Source organism: Dermacentor silvarum, chromosome 6, assembly GCF_013339745.2.
Source record: "Dermacentor silvarum isolate Dsil-2018 chromosome 6, BIME_Dsil_1.4, whole genome shotgun sequence".
NCBI classification, from domain to species: Eukaryota; Metazoa; Arthropoda; class Arachnida; order Ixodida; family Ixodidae; genus Dermacentor; species Dermacentor silvarum.
In genome coordinates, this window is record NC_051159.1 from 167,969,322 (window position 1) to 167,986,037 (window position 16,716).

General features: G+C 42.8%; 2 protein-coding genes across 3 annotated transcripts in view; one reads left to right on the plus strand and one right to left on the minus strand.

Annotated features, from left to right (window-relative positions):
• Nucleotides 1-1,156: 1,156 nt before the first annotated feature.
• LOC119456362 (aurora kinase A) lies at nucleotides 1,157-9,943 on the minus strand. The gene is made up of 9 exons (XM_049669790.1): nucleotides 9,749-9,943; nucleotides 9,505-9,539; nucleotides 9,274-9,341; nucleotides 9,043-9,160; nucleotides 7,733-7,812; nucleotides 7,506-7,644; nucleotides 4,670-4,818; nucleotides 3,791-4,022; nucleotides 1,157-1,614 (listed from the first exon to the last, which is right to left on the minus strand). The coding sequence occupies exons 2-9, from the start codon at nucleotides 9,523-9,525 to the stop codon at nucleotides 1,525-1,527; spliced, it is 897 nt and encodes a 298-aa protein (XP_049525747.1). The 5' UTR covers nucleotides 9,526-9,539; nucleotides 9,749-9,943; the 3' UTR covers nucleotides 1,157-1,524.
• Nucleotides 9,944-10,132: 189 nt separating this feature from the next.
• LOC119456363 (protein disulfide-isomerase A5-like) overlaps nucleotides 10,133-16,716 on the plus strand; it is a 34,798-nt gene continuing 28,214 nt past the window's right edge. For both annotated transcript variants that reach the window (XM_037718080.2, XM_049669791.1), the window contains exons 1-8: nucleotides 10,133-10,238; nucleotides 10,744-10,879; nucleotides 13,241-13,331; nucleotides 13,407-13,472; nucleotides 13,965-14,010; nucleotides 14,599-14,691; nucleotides 14,820-14,880; nucleotides 15,344-15,411. In XM_037718080.2, the coding sequence (XP_037574008.1) occupies nucleotides 10,185-10,238; nucleotides 10,744-10,879; nucleotides 13,241-13,331; nucleotides 13,407-13,472; nucleotides 13,965-14,010; nucleotides 14,599-14,691; nucleotides 14,820-14,880; nucleotides 15,344-15,411 (615 nt within the window). In that variant the 5' untranslated portion in view covers nucleotides 10,133-10,184. The remainder of the gene's footprint in view (nucleotides 10,239-10,743; nucleotides 10,880-13,240; nucleotides 13,332-13,406; nucleotides 13,473-13,964; nucleotides 14,011-14,598; nucleotides 14,692-14,819; nucleotides 14,881-15,343; nucleotides 15,412-16,716) is intronic.

Consider the following 16,716-nt stretch of genomic DNA (forward strand, 5'->3'; position numbering starts at 1 on the left):
GTCCCACTGTGGTCCATCCTTGGATGAGACAAAATGGTGAGGGAATTCTGGATGTCGTTTTGCCTCTGTGAAACCACATTTAGTGCCAGAAGCACTGTCACGCTCGTGCTCCATAGACACGAAATTGTGGTCGGGATCGCAACAACATTCGGAACAGGCCTACTTCCCCGACGCAAATGGAAGAGGACCGCTATCAGCTGTTGCCTTCGTAGTGTTCGCTAAGTCTGCCTATAGTGTTCGTGTTCGCTAAGCCTGAAACCATATGTGCCGCCCCCACCTCTCCCCAGTCACGGAGAAGAGCCAACGTGGCACAACCGTTAGCTAAATTAGACACAACCAACCTTCATGTTCCAATGTCGCTAGAAACCTAGCGAGCGCCAATAAGTCCTTGAACGCGCCACCCTCGCAAGCTAGGGGCTCACCCTGTATGTTTTTGGCTGACCGCCGGCGAAGCTCGCAGCAACGGCAGTTCTTTCGTTGTCGCTATGTCGCGTTTCTCCGCCGCCCTGGCCGACGGTTTGCAAGGAGTGTTCGTCGCTGAAGCACGCTGCCCGTCCCTTCTCGACAAGCAATTTCATCTTGCAGATTCACCACAGCATTGCTTACAGACTCCCAGTATGCGAGAGATTGACATGATTTTATTGTGAATGGTTTGAGGATAAAGCGGGGGTCCATAGCCGGTAATTCTTAGTCATGCGGCTGTCATCATCATCGTCATGCCGTCTACCAAAACCGTTATTGACGCCAGCACTGGCTTGTGTGTCGATTTGATTTATGCAGTCTGCATAAGCTATTTGCATACTTTGACAATCACATTCGATGGTATCTGCAACAATTTTCCCCTGTATGTATTATGCAGTTTTGTATGCGTTGTTGATAATGATGCATGTAGGCGCACCGTGGCTTGTCTAAATGAACTGGTGTGAAGCCATAACCTCTCAACAAGGGAGCGTGCGATTCCACATAATGACACATACATTTGACTGGACCACACCAAGAGTTCAAACTGTCCGAGCTAATGTGGGCCGAATTAACAATCTTTATATAGCTTCCATAGAGTAACTATTTTTCTTAAACTAACATAGCTGTTGAAGACGTGGATGTATGCAGTTATGTGGCAGTCACCCATTAGGCAACTAGCCAACATTCTGGCCGATATGCACATGACACTGTTTTCTGCATCACAATTTTTTATTGTCACCATGCACTGTACAAAGTCATAAAAATGACCCCAGGACCCCATGAAAGGCTTCTGACCAACACATATCAGATTTTGGGAGAAGTCAGTCAAGGTAAAAACATTTGAGTTAAAACTAAAATGCCATGGGAGCTCTAAAAGAATGAATTCCTGCAGCGCATTTATTCAGAAATATTGCCCTAGCACATCAGGCTGCTCTCCCATGGTCGACTGGTACCTGCGATGCCACAAAAGGGGGGAAAGAAAAGGTAAATATGTACATACAGAGTTTTAGATTACGAAATACTCTAAGATAGCTCATGTACAAGTCATATAAAATTCTACAATTACAAGCTAGGTTCCATGTTCTTCGTGACCCAAGGGTGTGTCATTACTTCTTCGATGGTTGGCCTCTGCTTAGGATCCTTTCGCAGTAGCTGAAAAAAAAAAAAAAAAAAGGACCATAAGAGAGTTTAAGTGGGCTCAAAGGAAGAAGCAGTGTGCGCTTGAAAGAAGGAGAAAATTGGTGACGCGAGGTGTGCAGTAAAAACAGAGGACTTCTTTAAGAGGTTCTAAATTACTGGTCACCCTGAAAACACCCCCCCTCCTGACATTGATAGTAGCAACGCCCAAGACACCTCTCTAGCTTGAAATTTGGCGAGAGTGGTTGAAGAACCACTCTCACCAAATTTCGAACTCGAGGTATTTGTGTTGTTCGATTCTCCGGCATACATGCTTAATGTGGTTTTAAAGTTAGCGCGAGTGGCTAATTTCAGAACTGCAGCACCTCGCAACATTGTTATCAATATGACGCGTTTAGTGGCTCCTTAGGCTCCGACGTTTTGCCGGCTCTGCGAATATTGTCGACATAGATCGGGATACCAGCGCGGAGGACGATTGGACGCTGCTTCCTCACGTCCGCGTCGGACTTGCGGTCTCGACGCCACACACCTACCGTTTCAACGAGGTGGCTTACACGTTTTCTCTTCGCAACCATGGCATCGAGAAGACAGAATTGTACAAATGTTAATTGTGCTGACAAAAAGATGCCGCAGTTTAGTCGTGAAGCATTGATGGTGATAGCAATTAGGCGGCCATACGAAGTAAGGATAGTTTTATTGGCCGCATAAACTTGTAAGCATGCATTTACTACCTAAATTACCAAGCATGGTGTCACGCTCGCAGAGACAAATCCGAACACATCTTGCTCGATGACCACAAAAACTCAGTCTCAAAACGCCGGCGGCAGTGCTGCCACTCTCAAAGAGTGGCAGCAGTTGCGAGTGAATTGCCCTTCATGCTGCCTCTCGCTTCAACGCAAACAAGTGATGAGAACACAGTGCAGACGAAGCCATCGGTCCTTGGCGTGCTTGGACTCTATATACACCGTAGATCGCTTTAAAGATAAGGCCATCACCATACGCAGCCAGAGTTGCACTTACCAAGCCTCTTCTCGCAGTAAGCAAAGCTTCTTTGGTAGTATAGCAGCCGATTTATTATTAGTACAACTGAAAATATTGTTTTCTTCAGTGTCCCTTTAAAGGACATTTACCAGGCCCCATTGCAAATTTTGGTTATAGTAAATTGTCTAAGGAGCTTTCTAAGGTGTTGACTAAGAAGCTTTTTACCAAAATAATTTTTCAAATAGTATGTTCATTATTTGAGGAGATAAAAAATTTAACTGTGCTGTTACCATACCAGCCAGGAGGCTGGTCACTCTCTCCCTTTGCCTTGACTAGTATCAGCAAACAGTGTTCCTCCCCTGCCTTCTCCCATATAGGAGCTGTGGGATTGGTCACGTTCATGTGATGAGCCTGGCCCACTTTTTTTGTTCTGTTTTGCTGCGTGTCGTATATCCAGTGGTGGCATTGCGCGTTCTGCATTGGATGATTGACCGAAGTCACACGCCATAGTCGGCAAAGTTGCAAGCTGTGCATCTTGCATAGAGAGACCTCGAGTCTCACTTGAAGCGCGGCTCCTTCGACAGGAACGGCACGTGGCCTTCCATTTCAAGTTCGACAGTTTTCACACCATGCAGCCATTTGATATTCTACGAGTGCCACCGTGCGATATACACGCCGCGCCTTTTTGTTTGCAATGCCCAAGCCTGGTGAGGGTCCCCGAGATCCGTCACGTTCGTTAGTCTGCTTAGCGATGCCACTGTCTTCTTGAAAGAAATGCAAAACTAATTAAGGAATTAAGTTCAGGCGTTTTATGTGACCAAACCATGATCCAATTATGAGCTATGCCATAGTGATGGGCTCTGTATTAACTTTGACCCATCTGGGGTTCCTTAATTTTCACTGAATGCACAGTACACAAATGTTTTTGTATTCCGCCCTAATCAAAATGCGGCCATTGAGGCTGGAATCAAACGCAAGGCTATGGACTGTATAACTAGGAGGAGAGCCAGGTTTTTGTCAAATTGGGCTTTAATAAATGCACTGTAGCTGGAGTAATACATATGCCCATTCTTTTTTCACTTTAGCAGTATGCAGCTTTGTTTTGTACTGTCTCGTGGCAAACACATTAACAAGGTTCTATTCACTGTGGGGACTGTTATGCTAGCAATAAAAAAAAATAAAGGGTAAGAAATGTGGCATGAATGCTTACCCTTGAAATGAGATCCTTTGCATCGTCTGAAACGTGAGCGGGGAAACGCAGGTCCACACGGCGGATTCGGTCATAGGTGGCCGAGGGAGTGCTTGCCTCAAAAGGAGGCCTCCCGACAAGGAACTCATAAATCAAAATGCCCACTGCCCAGAGGTCCACCTTTTCATCGTAGACATTGTTCTCAATCATCTCGGGTGGCAGGTAGTCCATGGTGCCGCACATGGTGGCTCGCCTGCACAGTAAAGAATGTGCATTGCACTGTTCAGTTTAAAAGCTGGCTTGCCACAGTGACTCCGCATTTTACTGCTCAGCATGAGGCCACCGATTTGGTTTTCAGCTACCGCAGCAGCATTCAGATGGGTGCAGAATTATCACCTGCAACCCAACCATAAGAATCACTGTGTGCACTTAGCAAGAACATGCCTTGCAGGTTAGCAAAGCATGTTCGTTTCACCGCAGCATGTGGTGGCAAGCTACACTCCACCTTCGCACTAAAGAATAATTCAGACAACTGGTTACATTAGTTTACAGCATTGGCAGTGGCGAAAGAAAGCCACGAACATGTAAGAGTGGCTTGTAATACTAAAATATTTTGGTTGATAACCCAATTTCTGTGAATCAACTTTTATGGTTCTTGTTGCAGCTGTCCTCCAAGACACAGAAACAGACTTGGACACAACCAGCACTGTTAGAACACTATTGTAGAAGGCTTTTAAACAGGTTGTTTCGAGCAATTGCAAGTTCTCCAGATTGCCTTTCCCAGACAACTGTGAAGCATTTGTTTGGAAATTGGAAAGACTTAGTAAGGGTGCCGGTAAACAATTGTGCACATGATGCAAGTCAAGTTTAGGACCCAAAGTGAGACAAAAAAAAACACACCTTGATGATGGGGCATGGACAGACCAACCAAAGTCTGCAATCTTCAGCATGCCATTGGCGCCAATAAGAATGTTTTCTGGTTTTATGTCTCGGTGTATGACCTTCTTGCTGTGGCAGTACTTGAGGGCATCACAGACTTGGTAAATGTACTGTTCCAGAAAAAAAGAAAAAAAATTACTGAACAGAAGAATAAGGCTACAAGGAGGGTTAGTTACAGCACCGTGGGCATAAACAAATCAAAGCATTAAGAAGAAGCTTTACTTCATGTCCAACTCTAATTTTCCTATTAAAATACATGCAAGGCATAAAAATGCTTATTAGAGAACTGCTGAACTGAGTTGAATGAAGTTGATTGCATTTAAGAGAGAAGGCTCAATTCTAGCAACTGTAGGAAGCAGAACTGATTTAGGCCCTCATTTTGTGCAAGAGTTGCTGAAAATCTGGAAGTTAATTATCGAAGCACAAAGTTTCCAAGCACAAAGAAGCCACATCTACCACAGATTGGAGGTTCACATTTAGTCAACAGAATATTATGGGTGCCATACATCATAGGACATGAAGTTAGGAAATTTGCAGGCACAAGCTGGAATCAGCTAGCGCAAGACAGGGGTAATTGGAGATCACAGGGAAAGGCCTTCGTCCTACAGTGGACATAAATATAGGCTGACGATGACATCATAGGACATAATTTCATCGTGACTTTTGTTGTGCAGGGCCAGAAACCTGTGGCTTAATTATGTGAAGCTTATTCGTTTCAGCGTCCCACAAGCATTTGCAGTGGTTTTTCAGTTCCTTTCATAGGAAAGGCTTCATATCTGTGGCAAGGGACAGCAGCGGTAGTATTATTAGTTTGCAATGCAAGTGATGTAGCAATTTGGTCCGCTAGCATATTACCCTCAACGCCTCTATGGCCAGGCACCCAGCATATAATGAAATGCCGGTGAGACAAACACTGTGCACAGAACGCAACAGAGCTCACTAAGTACAGGATTTTTGTGTTTACATAGTGACATTAAGGTCTTTACGACGCTATAATAATTTTTTGAAGTTTTGATTTCCTTATGTTTCACAGCCGACAATAGTGCAGAGGCCTCGGCCGTAAATATACTTGTTTCCGGGTTGTACGTTACGCTTTGTTCGGACCCGTGGTGTCGCAACACACCAAATACTTGCCGACGCAGATGCCCCTGCAGGGTTTCATAAAAGTTTACAGCTTACATGCAATTGTTACAACTTTTACAAGTGTTTTGCAAAAGTCCCATTCACAAATCGAATGTTACAAAGTGGTGTATAATACATCAATTTTATCCATGTTAGATGTCTCAACAGGTGCAGTCTACAGTATCATAATATTGCTCATTGCAGAGTCAAGTTCACAACTTTTTTTTTTTCTTCCAATTTTCAACAATGCTTACAAAAAGAAATTGATGACCTAATAAAATCTGCTTCCTACAATACGCACTTTTTAACATTTTCTCATGAATGCGACAAATCGCATTAAAGTCAGTGCAGTGAATACCAAGCGAAACGACCTCTCCATTCTGATGCATTGAGATGGTAACTTTTGAGGTAAAGCTTCCAGCAAACAGCAATGCATTAAGTAGGGCTCCAGCTGACTAGTGCTAATAACAGGCCCTTTTCTAAATTGGTAAGGTGTTTTTCCTGCAATGGGCAATAACTATAGCAGCAAGCATAATGTCAAGATGCTGATTGCAATTGCAGCTCATTTATTTTTATCTGCCCAGTGCAATTCAAATCAGCAGGACCTCAATATTTTATACTATATTTATATAACCATTACAACTACATTACAGAGTTTTTATGCAAGAAGGTCAACTGCACTATTTTGAAGCATGTTTATAGGCCTTCCCAAGAAAACATCTGCACATGTTTTATCAAGGACACTCCAAGCGAATTTTTGCCGTTGTTGTTGCTGTGTGGCTCCACATATCTTTAGGTATATGTACGCTACATGGTTATCCATGCCATATATGCAGGTTATATTGCTAGACTATTCAATCCCTTAAGTTGGTCGTACCAGGTCTTACGTTCTGGACTAAATTATTCCTCAGAATTTTGAGAATGGCAACCCACAGACAAATGTCATGAAATATAACATTCACAGTGCATGGCTTTTATCTTAAGTCTTCTCAGACTGATAAATATTGAAAGTGCAAAACAACATCGGAGCTCAAACCTGAAATTGATGCAATTTTACTGACGCAGCTCCTTACGGGCAGTGTAGTGGAACATGTACGATGTCATTACAGGCCCTACACGGCACGGTAAAGCTTTAAGGGTGCGAGAAATTTTGCCGCATTCGCATATATCGTGTCCGAAGTTGGACCCACGTATAGTTAGAACAACATCCGAGAAGTTCAAGCGCAACGATAAACCTTGCTATCGCAGTCAGTGATTTGCCCTTCAGGCAGAACTGACAATTTTTACAGTGAACACCGAGATGTTGAAGCTAAAGAGAGGAGCAGTACGGATGCTGTTTCTGTGTGTTTGCAACAGTCCACCAATTTGTAGTCTTATGTGAACAACACAGAATAATTGCACAAAGGTTAAATGTGCTCTTGCATGTGACATCATAGGCTTAGTGATACACCACTTAGGGTAGATGCTAGAGACAAGCCAGATATAAGTGAATTGAGTCATAGGGCACCCTTTCAATCTGCTAGTGGTTTGTGCAATGATAGCACTAAGCAAGTGTTTTCAGCACTGCAATATATATATATATATATCAAGTGCAATGACACCTGTGCAAGCCATCAATCCTGGAGTTTGTGTAGGTAGTTAGCATTGAGAAATATACTGCAATGAGAGGACTTACAGCTGCAGACTGCTTGTCATCAAACATCTTCGCCTTGGTGAGTTCTTTGTAAAGTTCTCCTCTGGGAGCATACTCCAGGATAAGGTAAACCCTAGTGTCATCATGGAAGTAGCCGTACAGCCTCAGGATGTGAGGATGCCTGTGCAGAGAGATGGTATCTTTCAGTCCTACTGCATGTCAGTTATATAGCAGATAACAGACAAACAAGAGCAACATGAAAGACAAACCTCAAGTGTGACTGGATCTCAATTTCTCTCTGAAGCTGGTGTTCAACATTGTTGCTCTGCAATTGGGACTTGAACATAACCTGCCAGAATGCAATAAAGTAAACATCAGAAATGCAGTTGCTGGAATTTTACAAAGCAATCCTTCACTCTCTTCAGTAGCCAGAGAAAGTGTTTTCTCATCACTAGTGCACATAGTGAAACGATTCAACTTAAAATACTGCTAGCTTTATGCATTACTTCACGGAGTTAGGGGCGCTTGCTTTTCAGGTAGAACTTGTTTTACACTTTATGATGGTTGATATAAAAAGGACCAAAAACTCAATACCCAAAAGTTATAAACAATCATCAAATGGTTGTCTAAGAAAAATATAAGTGTAAATTCGAATGGCAACGTGTGGAAGCAAGAGTTAATTTGCATGCGAGTAAAAAGGAAAGCGGGTTGGGAAAGATTTTTATGGAGCTACATATACAAAAAGCATTGGTTGCAGAGAAAAAAAAAACCTCACCCAATATACAAGTGGCAAAAAACAACTTATCTGGTTACTGGCTGCTCCAACAAAAATTTACCCGATGAATTGTGAAAAGATGCCAAAAAGAAAGACGAACAGTAGTCTTGAGACTCCAGGTGAAAGCGTTATGGTGAGACTTACTAGAATGGCTAAATTAGTTTATTCTAACCTGCTACCACTTAAATACAAGAACCAGCAGGGGGAAAGGTCTCAAACGGCAAATATATTTTTACCTGAGCCAACTCATACTGAAATAATAGCAGTTTTCTATACTTTTGCCAATACTGATAACTTCAGGCTCAAAAATTAGTGTTATGGTTATCTACTTCATGTGCACTGAGCAGCATTACATTTATGTGCAATGCATCAATAAAGACCTTCAAAGGTTAAATAAACCATGACATGCAGTCTTGCTATATACTAATTGTTTCTTTGCATATAGCATGTGTTAAGCATTGTCTAGCCAGCTAGTACTATGCGGTATATTATGATTAAACTGCTCCTTACTGCAGACCGTGTAGATGGTTTGATACAAACTTATTTTTCTTGTCGCTCAAATTAATTTTGAAGGAAAAAAACAAAACAAAAGACGATTCACAGGTGTTGTAAAAATCAAATTGTGGCTTATTGTTTTCGCAACTTGAACACCCTACTCCATTTCCTTGAAGCCTAAGAGGACCACATACACTAAAGATCATTTGCCAAAGCTCTACTGGCATGGTTGCAGTGCGACGAGATAAGCATTGCGCAGTAAAGCCGCTACTTTGTCGTAAAGGAAACGGTTGCGATAATGCTGCCTACCTTAAGGGCAATGACAAACTTGCTCTTTTTCTCACGAGCTAGGTACACGTTTCCGAACTTCCCCTTTCCCAGCGGCCTTCCGATTTCAAAATCCTGGAGGCGCCACTCCATGCTCGTCCTGTAAAGAATGACATTTAGTCTCGTCAAAAACATGTCAATCAAGTAGCGCATACCGCGGTGATCGCGGTTAAAACGCAGAAGTTCAACTTTTGCAAAATTTAAGGAACTTACCTTTTCTTTTTTGAGGCATCATCTGTCCTTGCTTCAGTCTTCCCGTCAGCAGCAGTCGAGTTCTGAGGCTGGAAGGGAATAGGCCGTCGTGAGGAACCGCCCCAACCGCTCTACCGGGCGACTATTTACAGCATAGACGGGGCGCCAGCGATTAGTAGCGCAACATTGCACGCACGCAAGTAATATCACACTGAAGTTTCAACCAATGTGCCCGATGGAGTGCTTAATTACCTGATTTTCTTTGTCACCCATATCCGGGCAAGGAACTGGAATGGTAAAGAGTAAACAAAAGAATGTCAACGGTTGGAGAGGTTTGCGCGTACGCTGTGCCGTGTGGTTGAGCGTGAAATGTCGGTGAGCGGGAAAAAATCATACAAGTAACAGAGCACATGAATGATGAGAGAAGGAAAAAAATACGCTGGTATATCATGCGCTAGTAAAACACAGAACTCTCTCCTCTAAGTTACAGACTCACCGCAGGCAGCTGTAAATAGCTCAGTAAAGGAACACAAGCTGGTGGGAGCTTCAGGTGCAGTGACTACAGAAGACCAGCAACGACTGACAATACCAGCGGTACAGTACTAACGGGCATTTGCACTGCACTAGCGCAAAGCGCGCACTGCGATCATGAGCGTTGAGCACATTCAAATATTCGCACGGATGATTCCATTGGACGGCCGGCTTGCGGAACAGCACTCCCCCTGGAATACAAATAGAGTTTTATTTTTGTGTTCTCATAAACTTACAAATATTTCCGCCCAAGTGTATGTGCGCTTAAGAGGCCTTGTTTTAAAAAAATAATTGTGATATATTTTATAACAAAACAGTTAAGTCAGTTGTGCAAGAGAGCAGTCGGAGCAGGTGAGCAGTCACCTACAGACGAGCCAAGAAGCAGCCACATATCAAACATCATGGCGCTATGCGTGAGGTGGCATGTGCGAGATGTTGTTTTAATACTTTGCCTTGTAAGTTTATACGTTTATTGTTTCTATGATACTGGAAACAGAAGGTGCTTTGCACTCTTTCCTAGGTGGTCAACGCGGCCTTCTATATAAACTTGGTGAATGTGCCGCAGTGCTAATTGCCGGCAGCTCACAAGCGGTTTGATGCCGGTTATCGGACGCTTGTCAGTTGCACGAAGTGCGGCTTGCTAATACACCGCTGTCGTTAACTATATAGACACAATTTAGTGTTCACATGTGGAAATTACTGCGCCCGCGGCTTTGTAATGTTAGCACCATTTCCGAGAAGTGTTGCCCCCTCTGCTTTGTGGTATAAGTTTAATGATCTCGGGTGGATTTCGTCCTGCCACGTAAGCTTGTCTAGAAAGTTCTTTAAGCGATAAACATTGCACAGAAAACATTTGACGCTGTTTATATTTAGCGGCTGTGATTCCGAAAAAGGAGCGACTTCCTTTGACGCGGTGGTCATGCTCAATGTACCTGAAAGTGTGCAACCGTTTCTGTTTAGATACTAGCCTGCTGTCTTCAAATTGAAACTAAGAAAGTAAGCGGACGAGACCTCATCGAGGATGTTGTTGACATAAAGCAGCACAAGAAGCTTCTTCGCACGAAAAAGAATGTTCTTATCCTGTACACGAAAAACGGTAAGTTCAAAGCAGATAGTCGCATTGCATGTGAAATTGCTGGAGTGTGGTAGCACATGCGACTGTCCCGTTTCCGAGGGAAATAATGTGTATCACCATACTGTGTTGGTTTGTCGCAGCTGTGCTTTTGAAAATAACTTTTTTTGCTTATCGTAGAAAAGAATAACAGAACCGGCACTTCGAAAGGCTGTATTCCGAAGTTGGATTGATGGCAACAACTTTCAAGAACGGTACAGGAGGCACTGTTACGACTAGTTTTGTGTCAGCTTGGTAAGTGTCCACTAGATGGGCACTTGCAGAATAATCCCCTCCCCGTCTCAGCCGGACCACCATCATTGCCGCCTTCATTTACTTCGTTTCAGTTTAGGATGCCACGCAATATCCAAAAAAGCGACAAAAGCCCTCTGCATAAATTGAAACTTGGTGCGACCTTTACTCAACGCCATTGCCATGTGATCTGCCCAGACTGTAATGACTGCACTGTGCTGGAGGCTATAGGCCCAAATACTTTGTGTGTGCCTGCTGTACTTGTAAGAGAGACAATCGGTGGCTGGATTTTGGCATGCATTTACAACCCGCTGCTTTCTGAAAGTTTTTTGGGTCCATGGCGAAAGTACTGTTTCAAGCCATGATGGTCATTCTGGATTTTGTGGGTGTTTCTGGGTATGGGGGGGGGTAATACATTTTTTCAGCTTTCTTATTTATTTTTTTTTCTATTCAGCACACTTGCTTTTCGCTCCTTATCATTACTTTTGTTCCTCTTTTTGTTTCCCCTACCCCAAAACTGAATAGCAGATTAGAACACAGTAGTTGAAGTTGACTGCTAAGCTTCTTTCTTTAAAAAATCTTGTGTGCGCACGGCATCAAGCCCCACAATTTAAAATAGTCTGGCGTTAACAGCGTGCCAGATTCATGGTGATGACATGTTTATGAAACATTTGCTAGCTTTGGAGGATGAGCAGGTAATCACCCCCTTTAATTTTTGTATGATAACCCATGCAGAGGAAAAGTCCATGCAATTTACCCCGGTCTTGAAAAAAGCCTGCACCATCTCTCCCACAAAAGTCCAATTATTGGTGTAAACTCGTTCTAAATGAAACAAGCACTAGAACTGCACTTTTTCACCAACGACAGACAAATTAAAAAAAGCCTACCGTGGCAAGACATTGCAGTTGTTTACACGTAACTGCAACCCCACTTCTGTCCCTATACACCTAAGACAGCCCAGGAAATGATGCTTAGTTTTCAATTCATTACATTAGTCACTTACTCTTGTGACTATAGCTGGTACATCTGCCGTCTTCTCTACATTTTTTATTGCTGTTAGGTACTGGCTGCATTATCACATAATTGGTGCTCCACAATTGGTTTCTATAGATTCAATTTACCAATACTTGTAAGCATTCTTGGTATGCAAGGTATCCAAGAAGCGTTTTCCCATTAGTTTTTCCAAGCAAAACTACCTACTGTGACACTTAAATGTTGTGTACCACTTTTTGTCTGAACCTTGGAGCATGTACACACTGACATTTTTTACCTGTCATCAAAATTTGAAAGCAAAAAGAGTCAACTGAGTTAACAGGATCAAAACATAGCTTGACATGGCAGCTGTCTAGCAAATATTGCAATGAGCTGTTATACTCGTGATTGGAATGGGTGCTTAAAGGGACCGTGCAGCAGCTTTCATGAGTGTGGAGTGTGTTTGATATTAGAAGAAAGCTTGCAGAATCCTTTCCGACAGAAAGTATGCACCTTGATTGGACGAAGTTATTGGTAACGAAATGTTGCTGATGCCACACCCTCAGTCTCCTCTTCATTTTCATTGTGCGAACTGTACTTGAAGCTGTCCTGCCGTGAGCACACAGTGATTGCCCACCATACTCCATCATTGCTGTAAGCTTTTGTATCGCCATCACCTCAAGATCATGTGGCGCAACCCCTTTTCATGTCACTTGATGTTAGAAGTGATGATTGTATCAATGCAGTGGTATCATTCTCTGTCACTAGAGGCGCTGAATTGTTACCATGTTTAAAGAAATCTGGCTAATATGCATTGTGTACTCATGTGTAAGAGCACATACAAAATTTCCAAGAGTTTTAAGAAGGTTAAGGAAAGTGCAAGCATCCTTGTGAGATAAATTGTGGGCTCCTACCTGCAAGTACTGAGTAATATTTGGCTCAGATGTTCGTGAAAGTATTGCCTGGTGACTAAGAAAGATTATTGTGTTTAAAAAAGTGTTGCAGGACTCTGTTAAAGTTTATTGTGGTAATAGTTACAGCATATTACAAACAGTGTGGAAAGATGGGTGTGGTGGTGATGATGGGGTCTGGTAGTGATGATGGTGACAATTGCTTTTACAGCTAAGGAGGCAGCTGAGCCACTACGAATATCCAGTGATGTTGCGTTGGAACTCAAAGGCCAAGCCACTTTGGCACATGTTGATTGCGCAGGGTGCGTTTTACAACCTTCTGTGTCTGTCCTTGCCTTCACTTTGTGTCCTCTCACTGGGTATTTCTTTTTCTGCAGGGAGGGAAAGAAGCTTTGTAAGAAGCTTAAAATAGCACCTGAAACTGCAATATTGAAACACTACAAGTAAGGCAACATTCTCCTCTTTTGGTGCTTTTCCACAGCAGTCTTCATTTATTGCCTAATGCCTCATTGTGTGGTTGTCAGTTTTGTTGCAGAATTTACACTTCTGCATTTTTATGCCATGTGTGCACAGGTCCCGAGTAGATCTGTAGTTCTGCATAGCTTTTCTCACAATATTCACTTTTCATACAATATTCACTATCATTTGTTTTTAGGAAGTTGTGCATTTTTTGTACATCACAGGGGAATGTTTACTTTGTTGTTTGATAAGGCATTTCCTTGCATGGCCAGTAGTCACACTAACAAATATTTTATACGGCCCTTGAATGTTTTGTCTTTTGGATGTGGGATTAGTGCACATTTTTACTTCTCCTAAGGCAAATATGCAGCAGCAATTACTTTTTTGTCATCACATCCTGTTGCCCTTTCTGTAATGATCTGTCCCTTCTCAGTGATATATCTATTTGAGTTCTCATGCTTGACTTTGTTTTCCAGAGATGGGGAGTTTCACAAGGACTATGACCGGAAGCTGACAGTCACGGTAAGTTCAAGATAACCAAGCGCTGGCAAAACACAAAAGGCTGTTTATTGACAACCTAAAACTTGGCTTCATAACTGCTATTGAGTTTTCTTTTCCTCTGAAGTATTAAGACCAGTTGAACATTGGTTTATTGCCTACTTTGTAAATTATGAAAACAGTATGTGCACAAAAATGTTGAGCAAGAAAGATTATCCAAGGGGTATTTGTAGCAAGTCTTAACCATACATGATGTTAGTGCATTAGCCCTGATGCTTGAATAGATGGGTTACATTGACTTCATTGTGGTGGGCATGTGGGAGGACCACTAGCAAGGTGGAAAGTGTCATTCCATTTATTCCAGGCTGATATCTAAAAATGCATCTCTCTGAAAAGCATGTCTCCAAAGTCATAAGCATACCCCCTGTCCATAACATGGTTCTGACCTCTGGCCTGAGCTGAAATTAACCATGACACTTGGGAGGAAATTACAAAGGGATCTGAAGTGAACTACTGCTAAACTCTTAAGTAGCCTTTCTGTGGCTGCTGTCCACATTATGTAGCACAACTTTACAAGCCTGTCTTAAAGAAACATTCATGTGATTGTTTCAGTCCATGTCTAACTTCCTAAAGGACCCTACAGGCGACATACCTTGGGAAGAGGAAGAAGACAGTGCCGACGTCTACCACATTGCTACAATTGAGGTAACCTTACTATCCACTTTCAGCATTTCAAGCTTATTACGTAACATTTGAAAGCCAAAAAAATTTACCTTTTTCTGTGTGCTCTGTGGACAAACGCTAGTTGGAACTCAACAGTACTCTTTCTCCAGGAACTGAAGAGGCTATTCCAGAAAGAAACTTCACCTGTTCTCATCATGTTCTATGCTCCTTGTATGTATTGCATGTCTTTGTTCTTTGTGTGGTGCTCTTACATTGTTATTGAGATTGCACTTGTGGTGACTTTAGATAACAGGTACTGAGCTTTAAAACAGACCTTTGTGGAGAGATTAAAAAAAGATGCCTAGATTTAGTTTGGTTGTCTGCCAGGGATGCTGCACTGGGGTAAGTACCACTGTGCAGCGGAGACCACAATGTCATTTTGTTTTTGCTGTTAATAGCAGTGCAGAAAATTCTCTGGTACAGAATTCTTGTAGCTTTTCCTTGCTGATCACCGTCTTAAGATGTAAAATGATGTTAGTGGTTACTTTGTGAAGTTTTCTCCTCTGGTTACGTGCCTTTAGGCAGCCTTTGTTTACTTTTCATTGTGTGTCTGAGGTGTCTGACATACCTCTGCTTCCTTTTCGCTTTATATCTGAATACGTCAGCCGTTTTGCTTGTATATTTTCTTTCGAAGGGTGTACATTCTGCAAGAGACTGAAACCAGACTATGCAAAGGCTGCTACAGAGCTCAAGGGTCACTCGGTGAGCTGCATGTGCATCTTCGGTTTGTTTTTCAACTACTTCTGTGTGCAGTGATGCTTTACATGGCATGCGTCAGCTCTGTTGCTTGGGACAGTTATTCACTAAGGCATAATGTATGTTAAGCAATGTGAAAGCACGCCGGACAGCATAAGCTAATGTTAATATTCTGTGCTCTATAGATTGCATATATGGCACGTATTTTTAGCATATGCTTCAAGACAGGCCACTACTTACTAGTGCTTCTCACTGTGCATAACATAATTAAGCACCATGATAGGGCACAGTTGTATAGAGTGGGACTTGTGCGCTCCAAGTTGCATATACGTGCCACTTGCTTTGAGTATAGGCTTGTATACATGTGGCCTGCCACTTACCAGTGATTCTTGCTGTGCAATGGCTTGTATGGAGGGTTGTCCATGTCTGTGTCTTGGTCTTGTCACCAATCACGCCCTATTGTCTACCATGTCAACTGCCGTCGAAGTCCAGCTAAACACATAAGTAACAGTGGCCTGTAAATTAAGCACTGGACGCTAAGAACCAAGCTGTCTTGAACCATCAGCCTCCTATAGACAGGAAAAGTGCTATCTGGAGTGTGCTGTTCTCATTTTCTAGGGAAGTGCTGAGGGCCTTGAACATGTGCAGTTTCTTTCTTTAGCTACTTCAGCCACTTGTGATGGTTGGACGATCTCGCACAATAAACAGTGGCACATACTCAGGGACCAAAGTTGTCTACTAGCTTGGGCCACTATGTATGTGTTTGCTGCTGTCTTGCTGAGAAAACAACATGGGTATGTGCTGAATACTGGGTATGTGCCTGAATAGACAACTTGCTGCTGTACCCACCATGCTTGCTTAGTATGGCTATGGTGTTGGGCTGCTAAGCACGAGGTCGTGGTATCAAATCCCGGCCACAACGGCCGCATTTCGATGGGGGTGAAATGCGAAAACACCCATGTACTTCGATTTAGGTGCACATTAAAAAACCTAGGTGGTCCATGTTATTCCGGAGCCCCCTACTACGGCATGCCTTATTATCAAATTGTGGTTTTGGCACTTAAAACCCCATAATTTAACAACTTGCTGCTGTCTGGCTTAGTATAGGCAATGTGAATCACTGGGTATTTCCACGAACAGACAACTTTGGCACTGTGTATGTGATATTGGTATGCACCCAATCTTGGCCATTCCCTGAGAATGAATGTGCCCAGGTGACTCAAGGGGTATGTAGCCTTAAATATAATAAAGCAGGAGCTCTCAAACTGGGTTCCGCAAACAAAATCTTACGGTTCCGTGAGTAGTCAGAAT